We start from the raw sequence: 22036 nt of genomic DNA on the forward strand, positions 1-22036 counted from the left end.
TCTTCTATCTCTTTCTCATTGTTAAAAAATATTATAAGTGTGACCATGTGCTATGTGCTGTGCTATGGTTTATAAATACCCACAAAACTAATGTACTTTGGGTTTATAAATGGAAGTTGACATTTGTGTTTTTTAATGAAATATTTTGTCAACTGGTGGATTGATTGTAATAAAATTTGGTTTGGACAATCATGATTCCCATAAAAGGAATTGTAAAAACGTCTCTGACTTTTCATTTAGTGCCATCATCAGGTCAAATTTAAGTCTGTCCAAAACTTTGGTTCATGACTGGATACCTGAAAATCTAAAAAATATTCCCATCAACCTGACCTGTGCTCCGTGTTTTTGCGTTTAGTGCCAATTGGCTTTCAGCATTACCTGTTATCATTATGATTATGTTATTATGAGTTTAGCATTTAGCTACCATGGCTGTAGACTTGTCTTGTTGACTTGTACTAATAACCATGCCAGCATGCCCAACATTTCAGCACCTGGATGTGGGAAAAATTCTTATACAGTGATACCCATGACTGATTTGCCTCCATGTAAACACACGCTGCTTGACAGGGTTTATTTGCAACTGTACATCTGAAGTAACCTCTTTGTTTGTCTGTATGTGTGTGTCTTTGTTTTATATTTCAGAACGTAGTGGCTGACAAACTGCGATTCACCACGTTCTATTGCTACTTCGGCCTTGTGGTCTGTGAGCTGATCCTCTGCTGCTTCAATGAGAAACCTCCTCTCTTTTCCAACGTTGTCACAGACCCTGTGAGTCATACATCCTGCTGCACTGTAACGATATGCTATAAGGCATGTGTGTGCTGGAGTATATGTGAGGACATGTTATATTCCTGCTGACGTTCAGCATTCTGAGCGGTTGAGTGTGTGCTCTGGGGCTCCTTATCCTTGTTTAACCTCTCTGGCCTATTTTTCTGCACATTTCTTCACAGAATCCCTGCCCTGAAACCACAGCAGGTTTTCTCTCCACCATTACGTTTTGGTGGTTCACAAGGTGGGTTCACACTTTTTCCTGCCACTGCCACCACATGTATATGTATGTTCTTGTTTGTTTTGTTGTAGTAGTTACTAAGTACAAATAGATTACAGTGCATAGTAATCTTTCTTTTGTGTATGGAGCTTCAAAATGTTCATGTTCGCAGTTACACTGGATTCACAGGACTAGCTCCTGTTAGCTAAGGCAACAACAGTGCTATTCGTTGCTGTTTGATGTAACCTGCTGTGATTGGTTAAAAGGTGAGGGGTCTGTGACTAGTGTCAAAAAGTGACTTTATGAAATGAAAATGTACTTTTCAAAAGGGACAAATTCACATTTGATAATGATAATTGAGTTTTAATGATTCCTTAAGTTATTTCACAAGTTAATGGTTCCTATCTTTTACACAGTATTAAAGGCTCTCAAGAGTATTTGGCAGTATAAATCACGTTACTGGAGCTTTCAGTAGCAGTTGTTTTTTGTTTGTTTTTTTATTCCTGAAACAAAGAGGATTTTGCTCTTTCTGATGGAAGCATAGCATCCTCTCTCTGTTTTCTTCTGTAAGCCAATCTCCCCGGAAAACATCGAGCCAATTTCCGGTGAAATCCAATCCACTGATACATAATGATGATTAGCAAATCCAGGAAACTCAATTAAGTGTCTTTGTGGAGAGCATTTTTACCGAGTTGTCTCTGAGGTGAAAAGATTTTAGTTTTAGAGTTACATTTTATCAAGAAGAGACATCAGAAAACACAGTGACAGAGATTCAGAAAGCAGTGTGGAGCAGGTGGATGCTGACTACCCTTTAAGTAATGTCTCATTTGTTTACAGTAATTACACTTAGTGTTAAACAGCTTAATGTATCAGATTAAATTAAACTGCTGTTTCTCTCTCAGTATGGCCATTAAAGGCTACAAGATGCCGCTGGAGGCCAAAGACCTCTGGACCCTCAACGAGCGTGACAGCTCCAAGATGACGGTGCCCAGACTTCTCAAAGAGTGGGAGAAGGAGCAGACCAAAGCCAAGAGGTATGTTTGTGAAAGAAGACACCAGAGCGATGGACAAATGGAAGGTGTATTGTAGATATCTGAAAAATACAGTATGTTTTTCTCTTTGTCTGTGTCACTCATTAGCTTCACTTAGTCGGAGTACGGAGACAGCAGATTATTTAGAGAAATCATGTTAAAGCAGGAAACTGGAGACCTGCTGTAACCTGGATACTTCAAACTGTACAGTCTGTCAATAAACAGATTTATCCCCCAACATGTTTTTGAGCCGAGGCTGGCTTATTGTAAGTGTATTACAGACATACAGTGCTGCAGCTTCAAAAGCTTTTTATTTAGTTTTGTTTTTCCTGGTTGGAACATCTGTACTGCTCTCCAGTGCAGACACAGGTTTTGTTTACCCTGTGAAGATTTGGACATTTATATTTAGTCTGCTGCTCTGCCGCTAGAAACATATTTGTACTTCTTGATTTCAGTTTCAGCTTTAGTCTTATTTTTAAAATGTTAAAATGGATACGACGAAGGGTGATGACCCCCGTCCCACCACAGTGATACTTTCCCTCAGCCTCAAGCTGAAGATAATAAACTTTAAAATTAGCTGGACACTGTATGTACAGTTGGGTTATAATAAACTACAGCATGTGTGCTCATGATAATGTTGCATATTAGGCTTTGGATACACACACTTAACATTTGTTTACAGTAAGATTAACTTATGAGAAATATAGAATATCAGCAGACCTATGGTTTAAGTGATGGATGGACAGCAGTATTTAAGCTGAGTTAACCAGGTTTATCCTTTAAATGACATTCAGACTTGAGCTTCATGCAGTAAGTGGACACTAACCGGGTTACTTGAGTGCGTACTGAATGAGTTCATATTTGTCTTTTCAAGGAAGTAACTGCAGACTAACTCCAGTTCCCAGAGAAAAACCTGAAATGTTCACTCACACACACATAATATCCTCTTGTTTTAAGAAGTCCAAATCTTGTCGTAGTCAGCTGCTCCACCTCCTGCTTCCTTGTCAGAGAAAGCGGAGAGGATGTTTTGTTACTGGGCAGGGCTTTTCTCTGTGTAGTTTGTATGTGTGTGTTTGAATTCACGTGCAATGCATGTTCAGCCCTGCTTGTGAAGTCAGCGAGCATGCTGTGTAACCTTAGCAGCAGGATTGGTATATCTAATATATGAAACTAGTGCATCTACAGCTACATATCCGCTTAAAAGAACTGTGGGAGGCTGATGAAAGCAAAAGTAAACACATACACACACACACGCACACACTGTGGACAGAACTTCATATTCAGGGTGTGCAGACATCAGAGAGAACACATGAAATGCATTGCTTTGCTTTCTTGTTTTGAGTGTTGTTGCTCTGATGTGTTCTGCATGTTTATGGAGTCATTTTGATGTTTACTGTCAGAGCCTCGAAGGATTAAATCCACCCCCCACTGCTCTGTGTAATGTGCTGCAGAATGAATTACTTCACTCACGTCTGCAATATTGCATTCCACAGCTGAAGTGTGTTCAGCTGCATACTGGAGAAATGAGTTAAGTCGCTTGGTCACTGAGAACAGAAGCTCCACGTTGTGCTATTCTGTGAAAAGGGAATTACGTGCATAAACAGACATTGACAAGCCCGGTGAACTCTGACCTCCAGGCTGCTTCCTCTCTCGCTGTTTCCCTGTTGGAGTTTCATTGTGCTCTCTCACTGAGAACAACTTGTAAAATGATACGGGAAAGCCTGATTAGGCCTTTTCACTTGTGATCTAGAAACCTGTTTGGTATTAAGCTGAATTCCATCACAGTTGTCCTGTTGAACTGCAGTCCCCCATTAGTTTACTGCTGGAATCCGACTCCTGCGCTTTAAGCTGGTATTAGAATAGATTTGATGTTGTTTGCAAAACATTCTTTTCACTGTAGAACTCAAAGCATTTCTTGCATTATGCCTCACTTGCCTGAAATCTTCCTGAACAAACAAACAAACTGCAGAAACAGGCAGGTCTAACAGGATAAAGGACATACTACAACATGTAACATATTCAGGGTTTTTTGGAATGTTTGTATTGAATGTTTCCAGTTTCATAACTGAGTTCTATGTATGTGCTATAATTGAAGCTAAAACAATGAAAATAATTGTTATTTGCAGCTTTTTTCACAGTTCATAATCAGTATGTAATCACCTAAAAAATTACAATTATTATGTTTTTACCTTAGAATGAGCCTTTTATATCTACAGAGGTTCTCTTCCATGAACTGCCATGTTTCTACAGTAGCTCAGAACACCCACGCATTTTCTTTGCGCTTTATTTTAGCCACTGTAGCAGTTTCCTAGTTCCTTTTTCCTAGTTTCCTAGTGCTGTAGTTGCAATCCTACACACTGGTCCTTCAGACAGTTTATTACTTAAATCATTTCCTGACAACGAATTATTGCTTAGCTAGTAGGACACATTAACAGTTTTTTATGCAGACGACACACAGTTGTTCCTCTCCTTTAAATCAAATCTGTTTAAAGGTTAGCTTATCTTACCTGACTATTCAGATTTGGATAGTCAACAGTTTAGCATGAACTGATTCTTTTGGAATTTGCAGCAGAATCACAACATCTGGCTAAAATGCTAATGGTGTTACTTAGACACCCACCAAAATTAGCATTCATTTCTCAGTCATATTTCCAGTCACCTGGTGATTTTAAGTCATTGTAGCTCTGGTTTGGTCTCCACCTACTGCTGGAAATATTTGGTTAAAAAGTTTTGCAAAGCTGAGGAGAACTGTTGACTGATGACTGATATATGATTATATATTAGATGTATTATTACATGAGTGACCATTTTCACATACATTCAGCGATTGTAAGTATACCTATTTTTGATGAAATAAACTTTTTAAGAACTTAGTCGTCCCTTTATTTTATGTATGGTCTCTTGTATTACTTACTTATGATGAGTGTTCCCTATCTTCACATAACTCATATTCTGTCCATCTCTTTGTCTCTTCCTTATCCTAAACAACCTCCCAAATTCCAAATTCTCCAGTGAGCCAAATGTGTCCAGTCAGGCTGTGTACTCCAAGCCCCCGCCATCAACCAGCAACCACGTCAGTGGAGGTGGAGAAAGCAGTCCGGAGGAGGTAGAGGTGCTGCTGTCCAGTCAGAAAGCCGCTCCCCACCAGCCATCTTTCCTACGTTCCCTCATCAGAGCCTTTGGGCCCTACTTTCTGATTGGCTCAGCCTTCAAGCTCCTGCAGGATGTCATCACCTTCATCAACCCTCAGCTGCTCAGGTAAAAAAAAAAAAAAAAAGGTCACGTGTCACAACTGCACACATTTTTTTTTACACAATATTTGCAAGTGTCCAACACCAACAATCTCACAGTGTTCCCAAAATACTATTCTAAGCATATATTTTTGCATGTTGTATTTGTGTTTTTGCGTGCTGGTTTGCTTAATCCATGCATAGTTGCTGACCTTTTAAATACATACTGTCCTTCTTCAGGCTCAGAATGCAAAGTCATTATGTAAATACAGTAGGCCTATGTTTATTTTCAGCTCGTACTCAAAGGTGGAAATTTAGTGATAGCAGGTGTTCTGTGAAAGCCTTATCTGTAGATCCAGAGATAGAGACGCCTGACCACATAGTTTTCCTCCGTCTGTCAACTTGAACTAAATATTGGGTCAAATACAAAATGTCAAATCCGATCCGTTAAACATCTTTAACTGAATACATTGACCTGCTCAGTATTCCAGCTGTCATCGTCCCTGCTTATCTAGCTCCTCTAGTCTTACAGGTACTGTAGTTTACTAGTTTTTTACACTGGCAGCATGTCAGTTCTCTTCAGCAACCTGACCTTCACAGTCAACAAAGCATACACCTCTATTTGGCTTCACACATTATAAACGGCAGACCAATAATTAAACGACACTATCTTCTGTGTGGAACTTTAGCCACCAATCACTAAAGTTTTGTCAGAAGACATCTTGAGCTTCCTGACTGTAGCTTCTGTTTCATCGGAATCGTGTCAACATGTTGTTGCACGTGAATGCAAATATATCTGATGAGTCTGATTTTAATAGGAATCAACATGTCTGAGATTAGGATCAGGGGAGGGCATTTAAATGGAGCTGCCCCTCTCGCAGGGAGGCAACCAGATTGCTAATGTACCTGCCGGTGTGAGAAATTCTGAATAATTCATCTGGGACTAGTTGCATTGCTGAGTGAATGTTTGGCTTTCACTAAAGCAGAGTCAGCTGTTTTTACTGATAAGTGCAAAAAGTCCAGACTGTGTCTCATAAACACAAATGATATTTTAAGGCCTTACTGAAAGTTTATAGGCAGGCCATGGAAGGAGACATGTGTCATGTTATTCTTGTAACCTGTGCTTCCATCCAAATGATCTGGCAAGTGCCAAGTGATCTTGGCTTGATGCTGAAACAGTAATCATGGGATTAGCTGCCAGTACTGTGCCAGTATCAACACAGCTGCTTTCAGATACATCCAGTGTTGTATGATCAGTCTAATGCCATCGTTCATTTTCTTCACTCTCATAGGATGCTGATCTCGTTCACAAAACAGAAGGGAGTTCCTGATTGGTGGGGCTACTCGCTGGCCTTCCTCATGTTCTTCACAGCCTTCCTGCAGACTCTCGTCCTCCACCGTCACTTTCAGTACTGCTTTGTCACCGGCATGAATGTACGCACGGCTCTCATAGGAGCTATCTACAGGAAGGTATGCACAAAATGCTCATATCTTAGTAAGACAAAGGCTAAGCCTGACTCCAAAGGAGACCTCATATAGCACGTTTAATACTAGAGGAGATACGGAGTGCTTTGGGGAAAAGAGATTTAATATTGTTGTTCTTCCCTCTCATCATTGTCTGCAGGCGCTCGTGATAACTAACGCTGCCAAGCGCTCATCTACAGTCGGAGAGATAGTCAACCTGATGTCTGTGGATGCACAGAGGTTCATGGACCTCACCACCTTCCTCAACATGCTGTGGTCTGCTCCTCTTCAGATTGTTTTGGCACTGTATTTCCTCTGGCAGGTACATGTACAAAATATACATACTCTAGGTAGTTATTTTACGTGTACGCATGTTTATTGAACACACTGGCTTTTGCTTTTTTTTTTTTTTTATTGCACTGATTTACCGACTGCTGTATTTTACAGAACCTCGGTCCATCGGTGCTGGCTGGGGTGGCTGTCATGGTCATGCTGATCCCTTTTAATGCTGTCATTGCCATGAAGACTCGAGCCTACCAGGTATGATCGAACTAGAACTTGGCAGTGAATAAATATTGCGGAGCCACATGAGTGATATGTGTATTTGTTGTAGTTCAATAAATCGAAGATTTGTATAACTGTATAACTATGGTTGTATAATGTAATTTAACCCCTTCAATAATTGGTTTTGCTGTATATGTGATTTTGCATACATTTACCATACAGAGTACATAAATCAGCAGCGTCAGCAGTAGCATTTCCCTCTTTTAGTAATTCCCTCTTTTTTTCATTATGCACTCAACTCACTGTGACAGATGGTTTGTTGCACAAAACTACCTTGGAAGAGAAAACATTTTGGAAAAGGGCAGGCAAAAGGGCAAATATTTAGCATCTGCGTATCACAGGTGAACAACCAGGTCAACAAACTGTATAATGTAGTCAAAGAAAAAAGCCTTCAGTGTTGTTCTTTGCTCTTCTCCTAATAAACAATTCATGGCACTGATAGAATTCATCCTAGCAGCATCTACGCTAACCCCTTTAGCAGCTGCCATTGTTGTTTTTGAGCAAACAGTCACTTCTCTTACACATCGTCACACACACCTAGTGTCAAACCATGCCCGTAGCTCACGCTGTAACTGCCAGTAGTGTCTCACACGATGCTGACTGGTCCATAATCACTGTGCTCGGAAACAAACACAGCTTGAAGTAAAAAAAAAAAAAAGGCAAAATGGATCTTGTGAGTTCAGCTGCCTCGTCCACTGCAGCTCACAGAGGAAACACTGTCTGGGGGAACACAAAGATAAAACTGCAAAACTAACAACACTGTCAGTGTCATCAACACTGTACAGAATAAACATTTTGTCCCGCATTAGTTATAGTAGAAGTACATCTGAGTTTTTTTAAATGAATACTATGAACAGGAGGAATGATTACAGCATGTAAAACCATTTCAGTGTTCATATGGGCACCTGATTTAAAACCTGCCCTTTACTGTCATGATATAAGCTGGTATATCGCGCTACCAATGATTAAATCATGTCTGATCTAGTGGATATTATCAGCAGCTTCTTTTTGTTTCGACTATAAGTTTAGTTAAGTGTGACAAATGTCATTTTTGCGTTATTCATGGCGTTAGCACTCCCAGTTTTCACTATTTTATATTAATTCACAGATAAAGAACAGTTTGTCTTCTTGTCCTCCTCTTCGTCCTCCTTCTTCTCTCTCCCAGGTGGAGCAGATGCAGCACAAGGACGCTCGCATCAAGCTGATGAATGAGATCCTGAACGGCATCAAAGTCCTGAAGCTGTACGCCTGGGAGGACTCCTTCAAAGAAAAGGTCCTGGCCATCAGGCAGAAGGAGCTCAACGTGCTGCGCAAGACAGCCTACCTCGGATCTCTGTCCACCATGGCCTGGACCAGTGCCCCTTTCCTGGTAGGTTCAGTCAGACGTCAATTTGGTGAATATCATGATGGACTGTGGCCATTTTCATTGCATTTTGTTGAATGTTAACATGCACATCTGCTCTGCGGTTTGCCAAAGAGGAGTTGTTGAGGATATTTTGTCCCCTCTGAGCTGCCTTCATACTGTAAGTCATGTTTGACAGCTGGAAATACAATTCAGTACGTGTTTTAAACTATTTTAGAAACCCGACGATAAAGAGCTCCTTTGTGGAAGTGAAGATTTGGGTCAATTTAGTAATTGTTATTTCAATACTTGGCTAAAGTTTGCTGTGTATTAAGCAAATATGAAATCGCAGGCCTTAGTTTTTTAGTGCCTAATTCTTAGTGATATGCCACATTGATGCTTCTAGCACACTCCTTTGAAAACAGCTGCCTGCCGTGGCTGAAAATCAGCGCTATAAGAGAATGAACCAAAACTGTAAAGTTATCAGTCAGGCTAAGATGGATCATCGCACCAGCTTAAATTCTAGACATGTATAACAGTTGCTGGTGGGGACGTGTCAGCATCTCTGACATGCTATTGTCATGCGCCATTTGCCAGTCAAACAGAAGCGACATCCCACCACTACACCAAGAATAGACACATCATAGGTAGGCCAGTGAAGTGACATGCCTTTTGTAAGCGTGCCACAGCAGTCACGGATTGTAATCACTGGTGGCATTTATCAATGAGAAACAGGACACGGGGAGTTGTTTGTCAGTGGAACATGACTGACATACCGTCTGTAAATGCTATAAGCCAGTACAACAGCAGCGGCATACTGCTGAGAGTCGACGTGGATGTTTCAGATAGCATTCGAAAGCAGCTTTGGCTTACTACACATCCACCCATGAGTACAACACTGACTACAACCAGAGAGATGTTGTGACTCAGTGTCAGTTGTTGCAAACCAGGGGTGTCCAAAGACATGATCTCCTGTCAGGATAGTTAACAATCTTACATCCTGCCTCGCTTTTGAACTGCTACCTGCCTACAGTATAAGCTGGTAGGTAAATGTTAGAAGTGGCAGAGCAACCATACACATCACTTTTCACCTACAGAGAAAAGCACAGCCTGCAGCTGGTTTGTGACACGTGCCAGTTTGAGTGAACACACATCAGTTATCTGCATCAGACATCATGACAGCATTTCCTAAAGCTATCAGTTGGTTGAATTTCTGGTTCATGTATGCTTTATTTTTCAGCTTTACCGGCCAAAAGTGTATTCCATGAATATCACCACCTGTTGACAATGAGGACATTGCTGAGTCACTGCTTTACTCAGATAATAGTGTGCAGCATCACAGCACTGACTGCTGTTCACACAGTAAACCGATAGACCTTGATGTGTGAGAGGCGTGTTTGTCGATGTGTTTCCAGGTTGCCTTGACAACATTTGCTGTGTATGTGACTGTGGATGAGAACAACGTCCTGGATGCAGAGAAGGCCTTTGTGTCGCTGTCACTCTTCAACATCCTCAGGTTTCCTCTCAACATGCTCCCACAAGTCATCAGCAGTATGGTACAGGTAGGAACTTTTTCTTTTTTCTCTCTCTCTTTCCATTCATTTTTTGTGTAGGTTTCATGAGTGTCTGTGTGTTTATCCACATCGCAGGCCAGCGTTTCACTGAAGCGAATCCAAGGTTTTTTGAGTCACGATGAGCTGGACCCAAATTCAGTGGACAGGAAGAACACAGCCACAGGTAAAACTCAATTGCTCCTCCTTTGACCAACAGCTTCAGTTATTTATTTATTTTCCTTTTCTGTTGTTTGTCATTGCATATGCACCTTGAGAAAATGTGCATTGTCATCATTTCATTGTGTAAACTCAATAATACACGGCTGTAGGGCAGATCACTGCCTCCCACTTGCATTTTTCACCCAGTGACTCAGCGCCTAAAGAGCTCAGGGATGACTAATGGTTAAGAAATGCCTTTCAGTCTTTTGTCCTGCCTGATTACATCGCGCTGTCGCAGCTAAAAAGAAATTCATGTGCCCTTGTGTGTGTTGCTCAACAGACTTTTCAGTGACAGTTGTCAATGGGAAGTTCTCATGGGCCAGAGAAGATCCTCCCGTTCTGCACAAGTATGTCACAAAAACCCACACACTATATTGTTATTTTTTGTAACGTGTTGTTTGTTTTGTCATCCCTGAAGCTATACTCAAAACATGTCAATACTCACTGTGTGTGTTCATAGTATTAACGTGATGGTGCCCCAGGGCTCCCTGCTGGCAGTGGTGGGCCATGTTGGCTGTGGGAAGTCCTCCCTGATCTCTGCACTGCTGGGAGAAATGGAGAAAATGGAGGGAGAGGTCTCTATTCGGGTACGTATCCTCTTGTCTTTATTTTCCCTTTCCCTTCTTTCAAGCTACGCTAATCAATATTATCACCTGACTCTGCAAGTCAGCTCGACTCTAAGGACCATGTAGCATCTTTTAACTCAACTTTTGAACTGTGTTTTGGTTTTATGGCCCTCAGTCTTACTTTTTTTTTTGGTTCAGTCTCACCACTCTAGAGTTGTTTCCCGGAGTAGCGGGCAGCTATTTTTAACAAAACCCTCTGATAATCCCACTGCCCACCAAGCAGCAGACAGCCACAGTCAGTAACCAGCTTTTGAACATAATGAAGCATTTAGCAGCTTAAGAACCAAATATTTCCATATATATGGAGACCAGAAGACTGACAAACCTACACAGAACTATCACCCAACTCTACTCTTTTAGTGTCTTTAAGCTTATTATTAATTAACAAATTTACTGTTTTGATTCAGTCTATCTCTCTTATAATGAATCCACCGTTCTGTGCACAGTGAACATAATGTAACAAAACCCCAGAATCAAAAATCAGTGCAGCTTTAATGTTCCTATTAGCCTCTGTCACTATTACTATACTGATCCCTGTGATTCATTTATTAGAGTTATTAGAGGACACATGAAGAGCACACAGGTAAATGCACCTGGAGGTGTTAGTGGTTAGATCATTCTCACCACCTCCAGATGTTTTGTTCAAGTTCATATTTAAGCATCTTTTTATTAACTTTTGCTTATATATGTTCATCATATGAGAGCACTGTCACTGTGTACACACATATACAAAAAACACAGGTCTCAGTCTGTTAGACTGTATTTGTATAGCGTTGTCTTCACACTTTGGTACAAATGGTGCAGTAAAAATCAGTGCAGCTCAAAGTGCTTCACAAGTAAATGTAAGTATCCTTGACAAAACAGCTTTTAAAAATAACTCCAATGCACAGTAAGTTTAAGGTCAAATACTAAAATAAGTGAAGATGAATGACTTAAAGTCTCTCTTTATATAATGTTGTTAGGGTTAGAGGAATAATTTGACATTTTGGGAGATACACTTTGTTGCAGAGTTAGTTAGAAGATTGATGCTGCTCTCATGTGTGTACGCTAAATATAAAGCTTGAGCTAGCAGGGTCAGGATGTCAGGATGCAGGGACAAACAGGTAGCCTGGTTTATTTTTACATTTTGCTTTTTGTACACAGTGTATCAGTATGTGAGCTCTTGGGAGTTTCTGAACTTGGGACAGAGCCAACCAGCTGCCCCCTCTCCCTGCTTTAAGTCTCTATGCTAAGCTAAGCCATTTGGCTTAATTTCATATTCAGTAGACGGATATGAGAGCAATATAGATCTTCTGATCTTAGTCACAGCGAGGAAGTGAACTAACCATGCCTCATAACACCAGATACAGATAGCACTGACCCTGGCTGTTTAGTCATTCAAGTAAAGTGAAGTGAAATAAATGTCAATATAATGTTTCCAGTCATTGTTATCTGATAATTCTTTAGAAAGGAGCTGTAAAAAGGTTTTGGTCTCACATGCACATCAGTGCTGAAAAAACAGTCGATCTAGATATCCCTTTATCTCCAACACTCGCTGACTATCTTTATGTTAGGGCCAAAACATCTGGTCAAAGATAGGAAGGCCTCCTCTGAACCAGCCCTATCTTTGTTGCTCCTCTTGGTCATCTGGCTGCTCTACAATGATTATCATATAGGCTGCATGATAAGCTGGAAGCGAGTCACTTGAAGTGGGAGCAGCATAACTCTTATGTAAAGAGTGTCCAATGGTATTTCCTGCTCAGAAAAAAAGCAGCATACTATTACATAAAATGAGAGGTACACTTTGTGTGTACAGTTGAAATACCTCAAATGTTTGTCTGTTGTGAAACTACAGCTATTAATCAAAAAAATAAAAGTGCTATGTAAATAAAGTTGTCATTTTTAAATGATTACACAATAATTCAAAGGTTAGCGTTTTCAGCTCGTGCTCATCATATGCTCTACAGTACATTGAATATCTCTGTCATAAAACAAGAGAAGGCACTGTTCCCTCAGAGCAAGTCAACTTCACTGCAGCAAAAATGAGAAACATTGTCACTAACAGAATTAGCTGAGTTGGGAGAATCTGACAAAATGAGGTGGTTGGGTGGTAGGAAATACAGAGGTAGATATATTCAGAGGACAAACACACGTGCAGGGCTCCTAACTGACAGATTTGTCACCAGAGGAAGTGGTGTAAAGAGAAGTTTGTCGGCCTCTTTCCTCAGGGCTCAGTGGCATACGTACCGCAGCAGGCCTGGATACAGAATGCCACCCTGCGGGACAACATCCTGTTTGGGAAACTTTACAATGAGCAGAAGTACGGCTGTGTTCTGGAAGCCTGTTCCTTAACTCCTGACCTGGAAGTGCTGCCTGGAGGAGACATGACCGAGATAGGCGAGAAGGTACGAGAGAGATGTGCTTTCATTTCCTGTTCTTATACTGAGTAATCACTTTTTGTTTCTGTTTTCAGGCTTCGCTTCTGGTTTCCTTTTAGACATTCTCAGTCATTTGTTAGTTTCCTAAACGTTTCGCAACCATTTGATTAAGATGAAGACATGATGTATTGGCAACGGTAATTCTGATGACATGTCTCCATCCTGCAGGGCATCAACCTCTCTGGTGGGCAGAGACAGAGGGTGAGTCTGGCCCGAGCTCTGTACAGTGACGCTGACGTCTATCTGCTGGACGACCCTCTGTCCGCCGTGGACGCCCACGTGGCCAAACACATCTTTGACAACCTCATCGGTCCAGAGGGAGTGCTGAAGGGAAAGGTGAGGAGAGGCTAAATTCACTTCTTTAAACGAGTGCTCTGCGTATTGTCTTTAACTTTTTTATATACTTGTCGATCCCCTGGCTTTTAGCGTCAGCAGTGCGTCTGTTTTCAGTTGCCCAATGAAATATCTCAACATCTGTGTGATAAATTGCACACAGTTATGTAGAAACGCTTGCATCAGTTCCCATCAGAGTGTCACTGATTTATGAGCGAATACCTGCAAACCTGCCTCAGCCGTTTTGTGTTCATTTGCAAATGTGAGCATGCTAACACAATAAAATAAGTGGGTGAGCATGCTAAAGAAGCTGCTGAATTTGTTTGTCAGCATGCTGATATTAACGTTTTTATCTCAAAGCTGCACTGAGCTGATGTAAGGCTGTGGCCTTGTTTCAGCAGAGGATGTTTATTTTTTCTTTTTATCAAAGAGGAAGCTGTATTTTTTTATCAGTTTATTACTGTTTTTTTATGTTTATGACTACGCTTTATGATAAGAGCTGGATGAGTTTCTGTGTGACTGTGCACACACACACTGTATTAAAGCAGTGGACATTGAATAAAAATTGCGTCCATGTTTGACTGAGGGTTTGTCCTGATATCGATGTGTGTCGTTTATCAGATAACAAGGTTCCTTTTGTTTGATTCCAGACGCGTATTCTAGTGACACATGGCATCAGCTTCCTGCCTCAGGTGGATAACATAATGGTGATGGTGGACGGCAGGGTGTCAGAGATGGGCTCCTACCAGGGGCTGCTCAACCAGAACGGAGCCTTCGCAGAGTTTCTCAGGAACTACGCCCTGGAGGACATCGTAGAGGAGGAGGCCACTGGTAGAGCTCTACGTCCTTTACCCATATACTGTTGCACATATGAGCAGCTGTCATTATTTTTATGGCTGAGCTTCTATAACATAATATCAACAATGCTTTTACAGATGACTTAATGGAGGATGAGGAACTGTACCCTGATGATACCCTTAGCAACCACACAGACATGGTGGACAATGAGCCGGTGGTCAATGAAGCCAAGAGAAGTTTCATAAGGTAGAGGAATTTCATCCCTAGAGGAGTTTTAGTTTCTTTATAAAATATTTATAACTACCTATATTATATTTTATTGTCCGATCCATTTGAATTGTATGTTTCAGAGTTTATAAATTTGTTTAATTGATGCCGGCATGTTTTTGTGATGGTTGCATGTGAAAACAATGACGTCAAAGTGTCTATGCTACTAGAACTTAAAGAAGGAGTCTTGGCAGAGAAAGCAGTCCAAACAAAGATAACCCAGTGCTAGTTATGATATCTGTAAAATATTCTATTCAAGATGAATTCATTATTATTATTATTATTTGATTGATTATTTGACTTCATATGCACAAGTGCCACTGTATCCTGAGCAAACAGCACATATTGAATAACCTGTTATGATAGCATCAGCACCCAGCTGACAGGATTAGCTGATTTTTTTTATTTGACTAAGAAAAACTAAATGAAAATAAATGCTGTACAAATATTTCATCATTTAATCCATAAATTACACATGACACGTTATACATGACAGACAGACTGTTGACACGAGCCCTCAGTCGAACGGGTTCAACATTAAACATTAGTTAAACTGCTCATGGGGCTGTGTATGTCTACCATTTCCCATCCCTGATATTAGATATTGTTATTCTGTCAGGCTCAGCAAAGTCATTTCAGTCAACAACCTCTGACAAGGTATTATTATTTGGTCAAGACACAAATACGATACACAGAATGTTCCTCTGGTGGATTTTTTGAATACAGCATCTTCCAAATTTCTTTTTCGTCCGTTCACAGGCAGATCAGCATAATTTCAGCAGACGGAGAGACCCTCAGATCTCGCTCAGTGAAAAGACACGGCTGCAGCCAGAGGAAACACTCCGAGCCACAAGAGAAGAAGAAACCACTAGATAAGGAGAAACTCATCCAGGCCGAGACCACAGAGACGGGCAAGGTCAGTCCACCTAATTTCTTCTGATGAAAATATTATTAATGGTCTATTTACAGATATTCACAGAGAGACAAAGTAAATATTCACAGAAACAGACAGAAATGTTCATAAATCATAAATGTGCGACCAGGTGAAAACAAAGGTGTACCTGGACTACGTCAGAGCGGTGGGGCCTCTGCTGTCAGTGTTCATCTGTTTCCTGTACGGCTGCCAGAGCGCGGCGGCCATCGGAGCAAACATCTGGCTCAGCCAGTGGACCAACGACGCCTTGAAGAATCAGACTCAGCAGAATGTTCATATGAGGGTGGGGGTGTACGCAGCACTGGGCATTGCACAAGGTAAGAAACACAGGGTGTCGCTCGTGTGCATTTATTGTCATGTGAAAATTTAGTAGAAACTGTAGAGTGCAAACTGTGTTCTCTGGTTTAACGTGCCGCCACATCACACTGTTCAAATCACTTTTGAACTGCTTCTACCCACAGGAGTTTGCTGATATTAACTGGATGTATCTGCTTTGCAGCCGGTTGAAAGTTTCTTTTTCTACAGTAGCTCACTAGCAAAAGAACTTTACCCAAACAGTATTACGTACATGTAGCAGTTTGTATGCAGTGTTATTGTTTCTCTTACAGTGTCACACCTCTACATTCAGGACAGACACTGCCTGTGCCGTCTCATTCCACATTTAAACCTTCCTCTCACTATCTCCTTTTTCCCCCTCCACTCCTACTCCTCGGGTTCGACCCCGCCCCACTCCCCACCACAGGTATCCTGGTCATGATGTCTTCCTTCACACTAGCCACGGGGAACATTGCAGCAGCCAAGAAGCTGCACTGTAATCTGCTCGCCAACAAACTTCACACGCCCCAGTCTTTCTTTGATACCACGCCTATAGGACGCATCATCAACCGCTTCTCTAAGGACGTCTACGTCATAGACGAGGCTCTCCCGGCCACCGTGCTCATGTTACTGGGCACCGTCTTCGTTTCTCTCTCCACCATGATAGTTATCATTTCCAGCACACCCATCTTCGCCGTTGTCATAGCGCCCCTGGCTTTCATATACGTCTTTGTCCAGGTACTCGGGGGAAAATGTTGATCATGTGCCAGATGATCCTCTCTGTTCCTCTTCTTTTTTTTTTTGCAAATATGAGACTCTTCCTCTTCCTGGATTTGCATGTCGCTTGCACGTTAGCGCAGCAGCTCTTTTAACCTTCCAGTTATGGGTTTTGTTTCCTCCGTAGCCTGCGATGTTGTCCTCGATGAGCGTCAGTGGTTGTGGTTCTCTCCCTTTCAAATATAAAATTTCTTTCTCTCCGCAGCAAAAGCGCTTAGTGTCCTGGCTTCAGCCTGCTTCCACACCCTTCCACACACAGAGCACACACTCAAAAGACATGCGGCCTGTCACGTTGAGCAGCAGAGCCAGCTGAACACAATGTACTGAACTTACTTGAATCTTGATCTTAGAGTATCATATCTGTTCACAACCAAAAGTAATGTTAGTCTTTAATCTCCCCCTAGTGGTGGACTGGTGTTAATACAACTGGATCCACTTCATTTAAAGGGACAGTAAGCCAGTGTGACTGTCAGCAGGGTGTCAGGATTTCTTTCAGGTATTGCACAAGTAACATCTACAAGCTGTTGTCATGTTAGCTACATGTGAGGGAGGAGTTTTTTTTACACTCGCTGTTCTAAACATCCAGGAAACTTGAGACTCACAAATACTTTATCAACTTCCTGATCAGATGAGCTGAGGTGCAGTTATGTCAGAGGCTGGATGCACCGGATAGATATGGCCATGTGAAGCCACGAGAGACTAGGCAAACAGGACCACTTGATCACTACACACTAAATATCAGACCTTGTAGTTAGCTTGAGCAGTCGTAATAACCATCATGGCAGCAATCACAAAAAAAGAAGTGATGATTTCAAAAAGATAAAACTCGAACTTTGTCTGTTTTCAGTTTCTTAATGTTTTCAGTTGTGTGCCGGATGTGACTTTTTGAAAAACATGCAGTGACAGTGGAAGCTGTCGCTTCATTAGACCTCAGGAACAGCTCCTAATCCATTTAACGCAGGTGTTGTTGTGTTGTCACCCCCTCCCCCCCTCCCGCAGGTGTGCTGTTGTTGGTTAACTGCCTGCTGTGCCGGGCCTACAGTATGCTGCTGGCAGCCAAGTTCATGCACAACAACATGCTTCAGGGGGTCCTGCGAGCTCCGCAGGCCTTCTTCGAGAGCACCCCCTCTGGGCGGGTACTAAACCGCTTCAGCAAAGACGTGGATGCTATAGACTCCCACATCCCAGACAATATTGACATATGGATGCGCACTTTCTGGTACACACTGAATGTGCTGCTCATATGCTCTGCCCTCACCCCAATGTTCCTCATAGTCGTAGCCCCATCAATGGTGTTCTATTGGTGGGTTCAGGTAAATAGGAAACGAGTCTGTTAACTCATTAATACCACATGCATGTCTGCGAGTGTTGTTGAGTGTGTGTGCTGGTAGACGGTTGCATGTGGTTGAAGTGTAGTTTGGTCTCTGCTAGTCCAGTAGTCGTAGTTGACTGGGGCCAGTCTGTAGCCTGTAGGCCGTAGAAGCTCTACTCAGCAGCACCACAGCACCAATAATCTTTCAAGATTATTATGAAACAAAACAAATGAAATTTCAGTTCTATGACATTCATCTCCAGAGGTAGGGCTACCCTGGAGGCAGAAATAATCTCACTAGTTACCCTGTAAATGCAGATTTATCTCATTCGTACGAGAAATATGATGTGCAGTCAGACCCGTTTAGCTCTCTACAGTAGGTTATAAGATCGCCTCCTGTCCGTCTGTTCCTAGCTGTACTTGCTGATGGAGGAGGAGGGACTTTGCCAGTCAGGCTCACCAGATCAGCTCCAGTAACTTCTGCCCACTGAGGTTTAATGAGGTTATTCCTGCCACAGGAGCAGCTCTGTCTGACAGCAGTTGTTAATGGTGGTGTGTGTAGTGTTCGTCACTGCAGTATTATCTGGTTTCACTCCAAATCAAATAATTGCTGGGCAAATAACAAATGGGTTCTTCTTTCTGGTCATACTGTGTCATGGTGAGATTAACATCTCGGGTGTAGGTGGTCACATGGTAAGATTTGATAACACACTATCCAGTGATCAAAACACACTCTTGTACCTGACCTCAAGATGGCTATTCCATCTGGTTAAAGGGGCACTCCACCAATTTTACAAATAGAGTTCAGTTTACGCGTCACACGGAGAAATTAACCTGTGAAAACATATTTCGAAAAGAAAAACCCAGATGATGACATCGGGGGCATTTCATCTTGAGTCTGAGACTTACAGTTTTTGACAGAGAGTTAGTATTACAAACTACAGGTGTGTGTTTGAATGGGTCCAGTTCTCTTTGGAGCTTGAACCATACTGGGGACTAAACATCAGGACATCTTCTTTTTGTTAGTCTTTGAGTCCCCAACCTTTTTCAAAGTATTGAATTGTTGGAGTAGCCCTTTAACCCCACTGGTTAGATTTCATACAATACCTCACCCTAACCCAACAGTCAAACAGTTCATCAATAAGTAGTTTATTTCATATCAATCTATCTGATGTAAGGTGACTTCTCACTGTAGGTTTGTATTTTAGCCTTGAGGATCAGGAAGACTTCCAGTATAAAATGATAGAGTTGATCAATCTTTAAAGTATTTCCTAAACAAACTCACTTCAAAACCTGTTTGATTTCAAACACAAAGAGTCTTGATGTGAAATCATCAGTCACAAAACAGTTCATCATTAAAGCTGCAGTAGTTAACTTTTCTCAAAAAATAACTTTGAAATATGAAAACTGCTGAAACTTTCACTATGACATGACAGAAGGATATGAGTTATGAGATATCAGATTCCTTAAACCTCAACCTCGGACTCAACACGTGATCTTTCTTGGCTCCAATTGGTTGTTTTTGTTGCAAGGCGGTGGATTTTTGCAAATGCCTTTATGAGCACTAAGAGGAGCCACAGATTATCTGACTCATGGACTTCTGTCAGGATAAAGTGAATCTCTCAGTAAAATATGACCAAAAGTTTGTTTTCAATAAAGTGACCCAGCGCTAAAGTGATTTTAGAGCAGACATTCATGGGGCGTTTAGGCTGCTCACCTTTTAACATTTACACTAATCGGATCCCCAAATGTTTCACATCAGCTCCACTGACACAAGCTCATATTACTCCTGTAGCTTTGTCATGGCATCCACCCTGCATGGCCTGTGTCTTTGCTGCATCATTTGTCTGTAATCGTCTCTGCTGAGCTTCTGTTTGAATGAATCATGTCGACGTCTTGCAAATGAAATCAAAACTACCTTGATTAATTAAAATATGATGGCACACACAGATGCAAAGAGAAAGTAAGCTTTTAACATTCTCAGAGTAATTCTGTGTTTTTATTAGGCAATAAATTTTAACGCAAAACTACGTGTGATGAAAACCGAACACCTGCAGTTTGAACACATTTTATTTAGTGTACCGAGGTCACGTCAGGGGAGCTGAGCTGCACGCCCACTTTGAAGTCACCTCCTCTGAGGAGCTTAGCTGGCATCCCATCAGAAATGTGTAAATTGGAATCTCAGACGAGAACTGCAGGTGTTTTGTTCACACAGGCTTTCTTTATTATTCTGCGTGCGTGTGAATGTGTGTGACTGTGAGTGTGTGCGTGTGTGGGCTCATCTGCGTGCATCATAATTGTTTTTGAATATCTGAGCATGTGTGACATCTTGTACACTCGTAATGTTGTGTTTGTTTCTCACCGATTTTACGTTGCGACGTCCCGGCAGCTAAAGCGTCTGGAGTCAGTCAGCCGCTCACCCATATACTCCCATTTCTCTGAGAGCGTCACAGGCTGTAGTGTAATCCGAGCCTATGGCAGACACTCTGCCTTTGTTCTGCTGAGTGATATGAAAGTGGATGAAAACCAAAAGAGTTACTACCCTGGTATAGTGTCCAACAGGTAAGTGTCCTGTGTCCACTCAGCAGTATTGTTCCAGTGTTGATGAAAAGACATCTTTTCACCTTCTGTACACAACCACTGGTACCATGGATCAGGCCTTTAGAGGAATCATTTGACATATCAGAGAATACATAATTCACTTTTTTTCTGTGTGTTAGGTGGGCAGATTGATACGACTGTCATATCTGTACATTAAATATGTCCAGCCATGACAGCTTAGTTTAGCTTAGCACATGGATGCTAAACAGGGGGTTACAGCTAGCCTTTTTGTGTCCAAAGATAACAGAAACAAAATCTCAAGTGTAAAAATTATCATTTGTGAGAGAGTCAACTCTGGTCACTGATCAGTCCAGGAGGTCACTGCTCACTGCCAAAAAGTAGCGCAAAACCACAACCTCATGTTTTCACCGTTTGTGTTTAGAGGGTTAAACATGAGAACACACACACGTTACAACATGTTCAATTCTGAGCTGCAATGAGATGCTGCTCAGTGGAGCATACAGACATGATGGCAGATTCAATCATCCAGCTCTCAGCAAAAACCACATGAGTGTTTTTTCTAAGTTCCTAGGTAACAGTTCCTTAAAGTCATTGAGACTTCTTGTTGGTTTTAATGTTGAATAGAGGCAGCTGTTAGTTGTAGTTGTAGTAGTATTAGTATTAGTATTTAATCATTAAATTGAAGTTTGACAGTAAAGTGGAAAAGCTCCTCAACATCAATTCAGGTTAACGTTACACTTAACGTTAACCTGCATTTACATGTTCAAGTATTCAGCAGATTTTCTATCTTTAAATGGAATCTGAAGAGCAGTAGCTGATTCAAAATAATTCCATTACTCGCAGTGAATGTTAATTTAATTTATGTCGACTAAAAAAGCAAGTCAAAGGACAAATAAATGAAGTGTCTCTTGCAACATTTTACTGCTTCAGTAAAATGCAGTCCATCCTTTTGAATTTCAATATTCATCAAGTTGTTACGCGGCTGCATGGAAACAGAGACAGGCCACTCCACTCCAGCTTATATCAGGTTTGTTATGAAGTTGCGTACATAAAGTCAGGGTGAAAGGCCTTTTTGTGTTTATTTAAAATCTGACTTTTCATAATCTCCGTCAGTCTGATCTATGATGGTTCAAGTTACCATGAAGGTGAGAGAGGCAAAACACTGATTGGTGCATCCACTTACTTAGTGGACATGTACTGGAAAACTCTCGCAGGCTTGCCATCAATAACTGATAATGTCAAATCGGCTTTGCCAATAGATACACAATAAATCACATCCATCTTATTGCTGTCTTCAGTATCAG

The 22036-nt window shown here is 41.4% G+C and overlaps 1 protein-coding gene across 3 annotated transcripts in view; it reads left to right on the top strand.

The window, feature by feature from the left end:
- abcc3 (ATP-binding cassette, sub-family C (CFTR/MRP), member 3) overlaps window positions 1-22036 on the top strand; it is a 47415-nt gene that overhangs the window by 19959 nt on the left and 5420 nt on the right. The window contains exons 5-24 of one of the 3 annotated variants that reach the window (XM_027289299.1): window positions 643-768; window positions 951-1012; window positions 1891-2022; window positions 5032-5277; window positions 6542-6719; window positions 6874-7035; window positions 7161-7253; window positions 8443-8646; window positions 10035-10181; window positions 10269-10356; window positions 10672-10738; window positions 10852-10978; window positions 13225-13401; window positions 13603-13770; window positions 14418-14598; window positions 14703-14811; window positions 15592-15748; window positions 15876-16083; window positions 16509-16819; window positions 17858-18134. In XM_027289299.1, coding sequence (XP_027145100.1) covers window positions 643-768; window positions 951-1012; window positions 1891-2022; window positions 5032-5277; window positions 6542-6719; window positions 6874-7035; window positions 7161-7253; window positions 8443-8646; window positions 10035-10181; window positions 10269-10356; window positions 10672-10738; window positions 10852-10978; window positions 13225-13401; window positions 13603-13770; window positions 14418-14598; window positions 14703-14811; window positions 15592-15748; window positions 15876-16083; window positions 16509-16819; window positions 17858-18001 — 3087 coding nt within the window. In that variant the 3' untranslated portion in view covers window positions 18002-18134. Of the gene's footprint in view, window positions 1-642; window positions 769-950; window positions 1013-1890; window positions 2023-5031; window positions 5278-6541; window positions 6720-6873; window positions 7036-7160; window positions 7254-8442; window positions 8647-10034; window positions 10182-10268; window positions 10357-10671; window positions 10739-10851; window positions 10979-13224; window positions 13402-13602; window positions 13771-14417; window positions 14599-14702; window positions 14812-15591; window positions 15749-15875; window positions 16084-16508; window positions 16820-17857; window positions 18172-20532; window positions 20733-22036 lie in introns of those variants that run through there. The other 2 variants (XM_027289297.1, XM_027289298.1) reach the window with 2 other exon arrangements.

This window comes from Larimichthys crocea, chromosome XVI (genome assembly GCF_000972845.2).
Source record: "Larimichthys crocea isolate SSNF chromosome XVI, L_crocea_2.0, whole genome shotgun sequence".
In the NCBI taxonomy this organism is placed as follows: Eukaryota; Metazoa; Chordata; class Actinopteri; family Sciaenidae; genus Larimichthys; species Larimichthys crocea.